The 12,255-nt window shown below is 42.1% G+C and overlaps 1 protein-coding gene across 2 annotated transcripts in view; it reads right to left on the bottom strand.

The window, feature by feature from the left end:
- Window positions 1–12,255, bottom strand: part of CACHD1 (cache domain containing 1) — a 534,201-nt gene that overhangs the window by 100,107 nt on the left and 421,839 nt on the right. For both annotated transcript variants that reach the window (XM_030205962.1, XM_030205963.1), the window contains exons 13-14: window positions 9,370–9,538; window positions 371–513 (exon numbers count right to left, since the gene is read on the bottom strand). In XM_030205962.1, the coding sequence (XP_030061822.1) occupies window positions 371–513; window positions 9,370–9,538 (312 nt within the window). The remainder of the gene's footprint in view (window positions 1–370; window positions 514–9,369; window positions 9,539–12,255) is intronic.

Raw genomic sequence — 12,255 nt, 5'->3', positions numbered from 1 at the left:
AGCTCAAGCACCTAGCAGAGATAATCTAAACAATTACATTCTACAAAATCTTCTCATACCAGATGAATGCACCATGTTTAAAAAAAATATGTACCACCCCCTCCTTCTTTATGAAACACTAAAGTATGTATAAGATCATAGCTAGGAAATTTACTCTTCTGCTTCCATCAGATCCTATTTCAAAAGCTTCACAAATTCATATTTTATATATCTTTTTTGTTTTCTTACCACCTCAAGTACTTATGATAAATAATGGTTATTCCAAAAATACACAGGATCAGACCTACTCTCACAATCAAAGAGGCGCTACTTTGGGTAATATTATCAAAACAAAGTCATGTATAAGCTTTTTAGCTGTTAAGCCACATACTTTAAGGCCTGGATTTGCAATCAGACGAGTGTTATCGCTCAGATATGCTGTGTAGTGTTCCACCATCCGTTTGGTTTCAGGTTGACTCAGATGTTCATAAGGAGAAGAGAAGCTACCTGCAGACAACATGACTGTAGGGCTTTCTGAAACATGAATAAAACAAGAGATGACAGAACTGAGGTACTCCTGAGTAATATGCCCTCCCAGTGACAACTGTGTCTCAGGGTCCCCCCACCACTCAGTGACATATGGACTCCTCCAGCACTCACATACAAGGAAGTTCCAGTCTCCTCCAGTAATCAGCAATACCTTCCCCAGCGACATTTGAATGCCAGGTTCCCAGAGCTTGATGATCCCTGGCCACAGGCTCCTAAGAGTTCAGTAACAAGTAGGTTTCATATATTTATTTATTCACATGCATTTGATATACTGCCATTCATACCATGGCACAGCATGTCAGTTCTGGGCTATTTCTATGTGTTAGTTACACTGGGCATTTGATCCAGCTTCAATAAAGGATACTTGAACACTAAGTTTCCTAGTGCTAGCAACATCCTGCCCCCATGCTCTCCAGCACTCAGCAGCAGCCAAGTTCTGATTTCCAATGAAATATTTTTCTGTTTTCAGAGCAATATTCTCATACAAATTAGTTCCAGGGTAAAGCCAGTATCTTCTTTGGAAGTAAACTGCTACAGAACATTATCCACAAATAGTTTCAATGTGCTTAAATCTCTTGATATATTGAAGTTACTTACCTGTGGCAGGTGTTCTCTGAGGACAGCAGGACTAGTATTCTCACATGAAGGTAACGTCCTCGATAGAGCCCCATTGCAGAAGCTACCCAACGTTCATTGAAAAAAAGACATTAGCAGGCCCACACCACACATGAGCAAGTGATTTCTTGCTAGCCCAAGTCACATGGGACACTCAGTTTGATCAAAAAGCATGAAGAATTCAACTCCTAGGGGAGGTGGGAATGTATGCGAGAATACTAGTCCTGCTGTCTCGGAGAACACCTGCTACAGCTTAGAAACTTGGTTTTCTCTGAAGACAAGCAGGACTTGGTTTCTCACGTGTGGAAATCCCTAGCAACCAGGCTCACTGAAAACAACAAACAAGGGTCAATACGGACTTGCAACAGCAAAGCCAAGCAGAACCAATAATGCTAACAAAACAGTACCGTTGTGAAGGTGCAGCCTGAAACAGAAAAGAATGGGACTAGGAGGATGGAGTTGGATTCAAGATGTCAAAAAAATTCTGCAAGACTGTCTGACCAAACCGTCTTGTCGCATCAGGCATGCTGCTCAAGGCAGTAACGAGATGTGAATGCGTGGACTGAAGACCACATCATAGCTCTGCAAATTTCCTCAATGGAGACTGATCTCAAGTGGGCTTCTGACACAGCCATGGCTCTGACACTGTGAGCCATATGACCCTCGAGTCAGTCCAGCCTGGGCAAAAGTGAAGAAGATGCAGTCTGCCAGCCAATTGGATAAAGTGCATTTACCGATGGCTGCCACCATCCTGTTTAGGTCAAAAGAAACAAGAAGCTGGGTGGACCATCTATGGACTTTAGTGTGCTCCAAAAAGAAGGATAAGGCTCACTTGTAGTTCGCTTTCGCCAGGATGGGCATGAGGCTTTGGGAAGAATGTTGGCAGGACGACGGACTAATTAAGATGGAACTCAGATACCACCTTAAGAAGAAACTTAGGGTGCATGCTGAGAACTACTCTGTTATGATGAACCCTGTATAAGGTGGATCTGCAACTAGGGCCTGAAGCTCACTAATCCTGCAAGCTGAAGTGACCAACACCAAAAACAAGACCTTCTAGGTCAGGTACTTCAGATGATAGGCGTCAAGTGGCTCAAATGGAGTTTTCATCAATTGGGTGAAGATGACATTCAGGTCCCATGACACAGTTGGAGGATTGTGTGTGGGGGGGGGGGGGGGGGAGCTTTGACAACAGCAAACCACATGAAGTGACCGAAAGGCTGTACAGTGATGGGCTTACCTACCACACAGTGATAAGCACTGATTTAACTGAATTCTTACACAGTTGGTTTTTAGACCAGACCTCAGAAAGATGTAGGAGGTATTCAAACAGGTTTTGTGCAAGGCAAGCAAGAGGATCATGGGCCTTGCCTTCACACCAGATGGCAAAACTCCTCCACTTAAAAGTATAACACCTCTTAGTGGAATCTTTTCTGGAAGTCAGAAGGATCTTGGAGACATCCACAGACAGCTGCAGAGATGCAAAATCTATACTCTCAACATTAAAGGCCATGAGGGCCAGGGGACTAGAGGTTGGGATGCAGTAGAGACCCCTTTTTCAGTGTAATGAGAGTCAGAAAGCAGTCCAATCTCCACAGTTCTCTGCAGGACAACTCCAGAAGAAGAGGGAACCAGATCTGCCTTGGCCAATAAGGCGTGACGAAGATCAAGGTCCCTTGGTCCTGCTTGACTTTCAGCAAAGATGTCCCTATCAGAGGGATGGGTAAATACATGTATAGTAGACCCCCAAATCTAGGAGGAAGGCCTCTGACGCTAGCTTGTCATGTGACCTGAGTCTGGAGAAGTACTGAGGGACCTTGTGGTCGAGATGAGTGTTAAAAAGATCTACCAAGGGGGTGTCCTACTCTCAGAAGATCTTGCGGGTGACACCTATGTTGAAAGATCCCCTCATACAGTTGCATCGTCCTGCTCAGTCTGTCTGCCAGACTGTTGTCTTTCCCCACCAGGTATGTTGCCTGGAGCACCATGCCGTGGCTGGTGGCCCACTGCCACATCTTGACTGCTTTCTGACACAAGGGGGGAAGGATCCCATGCTCTCCTGCTTGATGACATGGTACATGGCAACCTGATTGTCCATCTGAATTAGCACAATTTGGTTCAATAGCTAATCTCTGAAAGCCTTTAGAATGTTCCAGATCACCCATAGCTCTAGGAGGTTGATTTGGAACTGGGTCCCCTGAGTGGAACAGGTACCTTGGGTGTGAAGCTCCTCTACATGGGCTCCCCATCCTAGAGTGAAAGCATCCATGGTCAAAATCTTTTGAGGAAGAGGAATTTGGAAAGGGAGTCCCAGGACCAAACTGGGCCAAAACATCCACCAGAGAAGCAATTGGACTAACCCTGGGGTGACTGATGACATCTGCAAGGTTCTACTTGGCTTGGTACCACTGAGAAGCAAGGGTCCATTGGGTGCTCCTTAAATGGAGTCATGCTATGGGAGTGAAATGCACTGTGGAGGCCATGTGGCTCATCAGTCTCAACATCTGCTGAACCGTGATCTGATGGCTGCTCTGAATCTGAACAGTGCTGGCAAAGAGGGCATCTGCCTGAGCCTGTGGCAGGTAGGCTCAAGCTTGCACCATGTCTAGAAAGGACTCCAATGTACTCCAATTGCTGTACTGGGAGGAGATGGGACCTGAGATATGTGAGAATGAACCTTGGCAGCTCCAACACCCAAATAGTTCTCTGCATGAACTCCTGATTACCCTCCTTTTATGTGCTCTTGACCAGTCAACTGTCCAAGTAGGGAAACCAATTAACTCCCAGTTTGCATAACAATGCAGCAACTAGGGTGAGATATTTCGTGAAAGCCCTAGGAGCAGAAGACAGGCCAAACAGCAGGACACAATACTGGTAGTGGTGTTTCTCTACTCAAAATCTAAAATACTTCCTGTGACTTGGAAGAATCTGAATGTGGATATAAACATTCTTTAAGTACAGAGAGTATATCCAATTGGGTTTTCTGAAACATGGGAAGAAGGGTGAACAGGGAAATTATCCTGATCAGATTTGTTGAGGGCCCTTGGGTCTACGATGGGACTAAATTCCCTTTCCTTTTGTGCATGAGGAAATACTTGGAATAGAATCCACTCCCTTTTTTCTCTGGTGGAATGGGTTCAACTACATGGGCCTTTAGAAGGGATGAGAGCTCCTCTGTGAGCAGTTCTCAGTGCTGAGAGTTGAAGTTTGATGCTCTCAGTGGGCAATTTGGAGGTTATTTGGGGCCACCTTTCCTGGAAAAAATTCAGCCTCCCTCCCACTGGTAGGTTGTCTGGGAGAGGTACTTTGATGGCAGCTATGCTCTCTTGGAGCCAATCAACAGCTTGTCCCTAATTAGACCGGGAAGCAGGCTGAGTTTTCTGGTTCGCTGTTGTTGGATAAGAGAAAACACGAAAAGAAACTTGCTGCAGAGGCTCAAACTCACAGTAACAACTTTTTCAGGTACATCAGAAGCAGAAAGCCTGCGAGAGAATCTATGGGACTGTTAGAACACGAAGGAGCAAAAGGGGCGCTCAGGGAGGACAAGGCCATAGTGGAGAAACTGAATGAATTCTTTGCTTCGGTCTTTATGGAAGAAGATTTAAGAGATCTGCCTGTACCAGAAATGGTTTTCAAGGGTGATGATGCGGAGGAACTGAAATAAATCTCAGTGAGCCAGGAAGATGTACTGCGCCAAATTGACAAATTAAAGAGTAGTAAATCACCTGGACCAGATGGCATACATCCAAGGGTACTCAAAGAATTCAAGCATGAAATTGCTGAGCTGCTGTTACTAATATATAACCTGTCATTTAAACTGTCCTTAGTACCTCAAGATTTGAGGGTGGCCAATGTGACACCTTTTTTTTTAAAAGGGTTCCAGGGGTAATCTGGGAAATTACAGACCGGTAAGCCTGACATCAGTGCCAGGCAAAATGGTGGAAACTATTAAAAAGAATAAAATTACAGAACACATAGACAAACATGATTTAATGGGACAGACTCAGCAGGGTGGCATGGGCTTTGATCCTGGTAACCTGGGTTTGATTTCCACTACAAATCCTTGTGACCCAAGACAAGTCACTTAACCCTCCATTGCCCCAGGTACAAAAAAACTTAGACTGTGAGCCCCCTAAGGACAGAGAAAGTACCTGTATATAATGTGTACAGCACTGCATATGTCTAGTAGCGCTATAGAAATGATTAGTAGTAGTAGGGTTCAGCCAAGGGAAGTCTTGGCTCACCAATTTGTTTCATTTCTTTGAAGGCATGAATAAACACGTGGATAAAGGTGAATGCAGTGTATCTAGATTTTCAGAAAGCTTAAGCTCTTCATGAGAGACTCATGAGAAAATGAAAGAGTCATGGGATAGGAGGCAAGGTTCTGGTGTGGATTAGGAATTGGTTACTGGATAGAAAACAGAGGGTAGCGTTAAATGGTCATTTCTCTCAATGGCGGAGGTGAACAGTGAAGTGTCGCAGGGATCTGTACTGGGACCGGTACTATTTAACATATATGATAAATTATATGGAAATCAGAATGACGAGTGAGGTAATTAAATTGCACATGACACAAAACTATTTAAGGTTGTTAAAACACGTGCGAACTGTGAAATACTGCAGGAAGACCTTAGGAAATTGGAAGCCTGGGCATCCAAATGGCAGATGAAATTTAATGTGGACGAATGCAAGGTGATGCATAATCCGAACCATAGTTACCTGATGCTAGGGTTCATCTTGGGGGTTAGCACTCAAGAAAAAGATCTAGGTGTCGTTATAGATAATATGCTGAAATCTTCTGCTCAGTGTGCGGCAGCGGTGGCCAAAAAAGCAAAAAGGATGCTAGGAATCATTAGGAAAGGTCTTGTGAATAAGACCAAAAATACTATAATGCCTCATTTAGTTCTGGTTGCTGTATCTCAATAAAGATATAGTGGAATTAGAAAGGGTTCAAAGAAGAGCGACCAAAATGATAAAGGGGATGGAGGAAAGGCTAAAGAGGTTAGGGCTCTTCAGTTTGGAAAATAGATGGATGAGGGGAGATATGATTGAGGTCTACAAAATCCTGAGTGGTGTAGAACGAGTAGAAGTAAATCAATATTTTACTCACTCCAAAAGTACAAAGACTAGGGGACAGTCAAGGAAGTTACATGAAAATACTTTTAAAACAAATAGGAGGAAATGTTTTTTCACTTAACGAATAGTTAAGCTCTGGAACTCTTTGCTGGAGGATGTGGTAACAGTAGTTAGCATACCTGGGTTTAAAAAAGGTTTGGACAAGTTCTTTGAGGAAAAGTCCATAGTCTGCTATTGAGTCAGACATGGGGAAGCAACTGTTTGCCCTGGGATTTGTAGCATGGAATGTTGCCATGATTTAGGTTTCTGCCAGGCACTTGTGACCTGGCTTGGCCACTGTTTGGAAACAGGATACTGGGCTTGATGGACTACTGGTCTGACCCAGTATGGCTACACTTATGTTATGTACTTATGATAGCAGTGCAAAGGTTGAATTTGCTGCTGAGGACAGGAAGAAGGACTGAACCTGCGCCTTTGAGAGTAGTAGGAACCCCCTTTATTCCTTCCAGAAAACCTCCAGGATGTGGAGGCCATAGAAGGAGCGGGTTGAGACAAGGGCTTGATGATATCAGTTCTTTTGTCCCCAAAAAGATTATTGCCTCGGCTGACCTGGAAAGCGGAAGACCTCAGCTGGAAATCAAATCCAGGTACCTTTGGAAGGCAGTGCACAATACTGTCGTTATTTAGTTCCCTTGTTTATATTCATGAGGTGAGGAAGGAATAGTTTGATTAGTTCCATCCTGGTTTGCATCTTCTTAAGCAGCAATAGCAATGAGCCCAGAGATTTTGTGTAAATCCTCTTCACTTTCCACTTGATGCTCTTATTTAGAACCTGCCACATTTTATAAATCATAGCTCAGTTCTGCTAAAGGCGGCTTATTTCTCATCCTCCTTTAAGTGCAACACTAATCCCTTCAGACTTTTAAAGTATGCGCGGCTTTCCCTCCCTTCTCTGGACACTTCTTCTGCCTGTTACTTTTCCTCTCCTCAACTCTCCACTACTGTTTCCTCTTCTACATTGATTTCATTTAGTTCCCTTACAAATTTTACTCTATCTTGCAGACTTGAAAAATATAGTTACTAGTCTGATATCCTTTATTGTCACTGACCGCTTACCAATTTTCTTTCTTAAACAGAGTGGCGTGGTAGCCATGTTAGTCCACTTTTAAAGGTAATAAATAGAAATAAAACAAATCAGAGAAAAGAAAATATGATACCTTTTTTTATTGAACTAACAATACATTTTTTGATTAGCTTTCAAAGGTAACCCTTCTTCTTTCTGATCTGAAGAAGAACAGTTACCTTCAAAAGCTTTTCTATGTTTTGTTTTATTTCTATTTATTACCTTTCTTAAACAGATACTTGATTCATTATCTCCCTTTATCCTTTTAATTCTCCATACCAGCCTTCACACTGGCATGGTACTGAGTGGAAACAGACTACTGTTTTCCCTCACTTGAAATCATCTAAATTAGATCTCGTTTCTCCTTCCAATTACTGTCCCATCTCAACTCTTCCTTTTATTGCTAAAACTTCTGAAGTACTTATTGCCTCTCAATTATCTTCCTTTTTTTTTTAAAGACTTAACATCTTTCATCCCAAGCAAACTGGTTTCTGTCATCATCATTCTACTGAATCTACCCTACTTCATTTGGTGGATTTCACCAGATTGTTTTCTTTGGATCTCTTTGTGGCTTTTGATCTGGTTGACCACTCAATTCTAACCCAGCATTTCTCTATCATATATCTAGTACTGCTTTCTCTTGCATTCATTCCTATCTTAATCACCTTACATTTAAGTTCTCCTGGTCTTACTGGCTCTCCTCTCCTTTACCCCTTTCTTCTGATATTCCCCAGGGTTCCATGCCGGGTCTACCATTATTCAATGTTTTCCTTATTCCTCTTGCTACTGCCGTCTCTTGGCTTCACATTCTATATTTATGCTGGTGATATTCAGCTTTTTCTTTCACTTGACCAATATTTTCCAGAGTCCATGACTGTTTTTTCTTCCATGCTTGATCAAGTCTTTGGTTAATTCTCAGCCATCTGAAGCTAAATAAGAATCTAGTCTCTTCTTATGATGCTCTGTATACACTCCTTCCCTTCTGCCCTTTACCGATTCCTGTCTTCCCTTGAGGAACTCTGTCAAGGTTCTTGCAGTAATCCTTTATAAGAATCTTAATTTTGAGCAGCAACTTTCCTCTGTAGTTCAGAATGGTTTTATACGCATGGCACCAGATCTCAGCCTTGCTTCTGACTGACCTGGATAGTTCATTCAGGTCATTCTATTCTGGATACCTCCTTTTTTGAGGACTCTGATTCTTATACTTGTGATTGTTAAGTTTGACTACTGTAATCCATTATACCAGGGTCTTCCTTGCTATCAGCTTCACTAACTTCAAACCATACAAAACACTCTATTCAGTAAGGGTAAGTTTATCATTTAATGTCCCTTCTGGTGTCTGAAAATTGGCTGCCTGTAGCTTACAGACTTCACTTCAAGATTCATATCGACTTTCATGGTTATTACTCAGGTCTCCTCACATTTATTTCTGATCTCTTGATTCCTTATATTCCCTCGTTCCCTTCATTCCTTATAGCATAACCTAATTGGTCTTCCCTCTTGCAATAAGATAAAATTGGACCATATCTTTGATCTTTGTTTCAGTGCCCTGGCTCCCAACCTCTGGAATAACCTCCCTTTGTACATTTGGATAGAGCAGTCCTTTCAAAAGTTCAAATCACTGCTCAGAGTGTTGCTCACAACAGGCATTTCCTCCTAACTGCTAAACTTCTCTCATCCTGGTAGCAGTGCAGTCCTGAGTTTCCTGACTTTTCCTAGCCCATTATTTCCTTATGATGTTTCTTCTCTCTGAGGTGTAATTTCTTTACCTTCTATTCTAGTTCATCTCTTGATTTCCTAAATCCCCCCTTCCCCTCCCAGTAGTCTTATGTTCTTTGTTTTAATTCCCCTGGGATTTTTAAAAAGCTTATCTTATAAACTCCTTAGATACCTTTGCTGACATGCAGTATATCAAATAAATGTGAACTATGAACTATATAATGATGGCCAGAAAAGACCATATAGCCTATCCAGTCATTCCATCCAAACCAATACACCAGTCTCCACAGAATGAAGATCTATCTTACCTAGTGTAGCAAGCTGTTTAAAATGCAGGCAAGCACTAGGCTGGCCAAGCAGATCAAGTCGGTGATACAGCAGCTTGCTGCTGGGTACAGTGTTCAGATTCTTCAGTTGCTTGACGGGTATCTCAGGCTGTATCACCACTATACAGAGGATAAAGGAAGTATCCTGAATCTAAAAAATAAACACAGTAACATTACACTTGTAGCTAATTACCTGCATGCAGGGCAAGCAACGTGCAGAGATGTTCTCCAAAACAGATCCACAGAATAAACAATTTGTTGTCCTCAACATGCTGGCTACTTTCTCATAAAATGGCCTAAAGGCACCAACATAAATAGCTGATACTTGAAAAGCTCTGTTCCATAATTTCTGGAAAGCTGGTCTGATAAGAGGTATTTCTGGTTTTAAACTGACAAACATTTTCAAGATGCCTGCTTTCAGGACCATCCCTTGCTGCTGGTTTCTTGGAAGGTGAACTTTGATCTTGCCTACTAATTTCCTTTCTTTGAATCCTGGACTGATGGGATATGTCCACCAACCAGAAGATGGGAGACTGCTGATCAAATGCAATCTCTGCCCTATTGTGTACCTCAGCAGTATTCACATATCAAAGCAATGACTCAATTGAACTGTAATTATTTTCTCTGAGGAGTTCAGGGTCCAAAGAATAAAAACATAGCATCAAGAATAACTATAACACAAATTATGATAAACAAAAACCAAAGGTAACAGCACACAGGTTAGGGAAGGAGTCTAGACAGATCTGGTAGGATTCATGGAAGGAAATTACCAGGCAAGAACAAATTTCACCTTCCTTATTGACTCTACCAGACAAATTTAGGACCAATGAGATGCAACAAAATTCCAGTCATTAAGGGTGGAATTCTGCAACACCTGCTTTAAACACCAAGGCACTAAGAGCTGCCTCTTCTCTAGCTCTCACATCCAACTGATAGTTCTTAGCAAAGGTATGGAGCAGACCAATCCACAGCTTTACAAACGAGCAGGGCAGGATTAACCCTATGGTAAGCTCTAGGCAAACCAGCGTGTTTTCCTCCCCCCCCCCCCATACTAAGATAAATACATTTTAAAACTCCAACAGATGGGGTCCCACATAGTTATAACTGCAAAAGAAAAACAGACAGAAAAGGAAGAAGCAAGTAAACAGCACTGTTTAAATGACTTCTGCTGACTAGAGGACAGTACATGGGGCTGAGAATAATAGACAGACCTCAGGCAGAAGCAGCAGTTCTTGCCCTCTTCCTTACCACATATACACACATATACCCTCTTTTTTCTGATAACAGCTGTCTTACCAAGGAAAATAAATCTGCCCATTTAATTTGCATATCTAAGCCCTTACCCCAACCATTTAGGCCTAAGGCATATGCCTAGTTTGCAAATGATTTAATTCTGCCCTACAAATGAGATTTGGCGAAGCCACATGTAATTCAGTCCAAGAGGTTGCCACACCTCTGACTGAATGAGCTCTTAATTCCTTAGGGGGGGGGGGTGCATCCTTGTAGTAAGTAAACTGATGAAATAGTCTCTAATCCAATGAAAAATAGTGGATTTAGAAGCTGCTAAATCTTTCTTGATGCCTCTAAACAAAACAAAAAGCCTACCTGATCTTCTGAAATCATTAGTAACCTGTAAGTAGTGCAAAAGAACCAATGCATATCAAAATTCTCAAGATTTTTGTGAAGAAACAGTGTGTTTTAAGCCTGTAAAATTTATTGGATATTTTCCTGTCTTAATTAATTCTGAAGTGCATTTCTTCTAGTGGCCAGCAGGTGGTGTTTCTCTGCTGCAAAACTGGTATAGAGAATGAGTGCTCTTTTCTTTATTAGTTTTCTAATTGATCCATTTTCAGTTACCTGTTATTCTTTGCTGACTGCACATTTTCTGTCCACTGTTCAAGTTCTGAGAATAAACACACTTGTTTGTTCGCCCTGCCTGTCTGCACTGATAAAAATCCTGGTGGTTTGTGTGTTGGGTCTGTGGAACCACTGGGAGTGTGGCTGTAGTAACCTAGAAATCACTGGCGATAATTTGAGAGCAGGAGACTCGCCCAGAGGCAGTTTGATCCAGTTATGATCCAGTCAGTGGGAGGAGGGTTCTTGTGTAGAGCACAAGCGGCAGGTGAAGGTGGACCTGAGCTGTGATGGGGCAGACCCTCACATTAACCCAGTCTATATGGGGGTAATTAAAATCAGAAATTGTCCAACAATTCTACCTTGTAAGCAGCGTGTTTGTGGGCAACTGTGGCAGGCAATAATGAAAAATGTGGAGAAAAAAAAAAGACCTCAGAGATATCGGCAACACCTCATTTTCAAAGGACACGCCTTTTGTATAATGAGGGCACCACTATAATCATAAGTCTTCAGAAAAAAAACTCCACCAAGTCAAATTCACGATAACTCTGCCACTGTACTCTTACAAGCACCTATAAAAGAGATGTATTAGAAGTTGCTTGAAATCTTTACTTATCTACGGGCTTTTTGTGGTGTCCAACTCTCCTTATGATCTTCTTCTAAGTCCCGTAAAGTCCCGACAGGGGAACCCTGTTTCGCTAAAATATAGCTGCTTCAGGGGAAAATTTCATAATTTAAATACATCCAAGTAATTAAAGCATCTCATAGTCTCCATTTCACCCTGGTACAAAAATGGCGGATAGGTTCTTTTTTCAAGCGTACCGCTTATATAGTCAGCGTGTGATGTCACAGATCATTCATCCAATCCAGTAAGCAATAAAATTACAAAAATGCTTTCCATTTGATGGACACATTCAGGCCTTTAGGAATGACAGTCTGCATCAAGAATATCCATCGTTGCTCTCTTTGTCGCCCCTGCTTTCTGTTACTCTTATTTGTTCCACGACGATGCAC

Source organism: Microcaecilia unicolor, chromosome 6, assembly GCF_901765095.1.
Source record: "Microcaecilia unicolor chromosome 6, aMicUni1.1, whole genome shotgun sequence".
NCBI lineage: Eukaryota > Metazoa > Chordata > Amphibia > Gymnophiona > Siphonopidae > Microcaecilia > Microcaecilia unicolor.
Note: the sequence above shows the minus strand (reverse complement) of the source record. Positions and strands in the feature narration are given on the sequence as shown.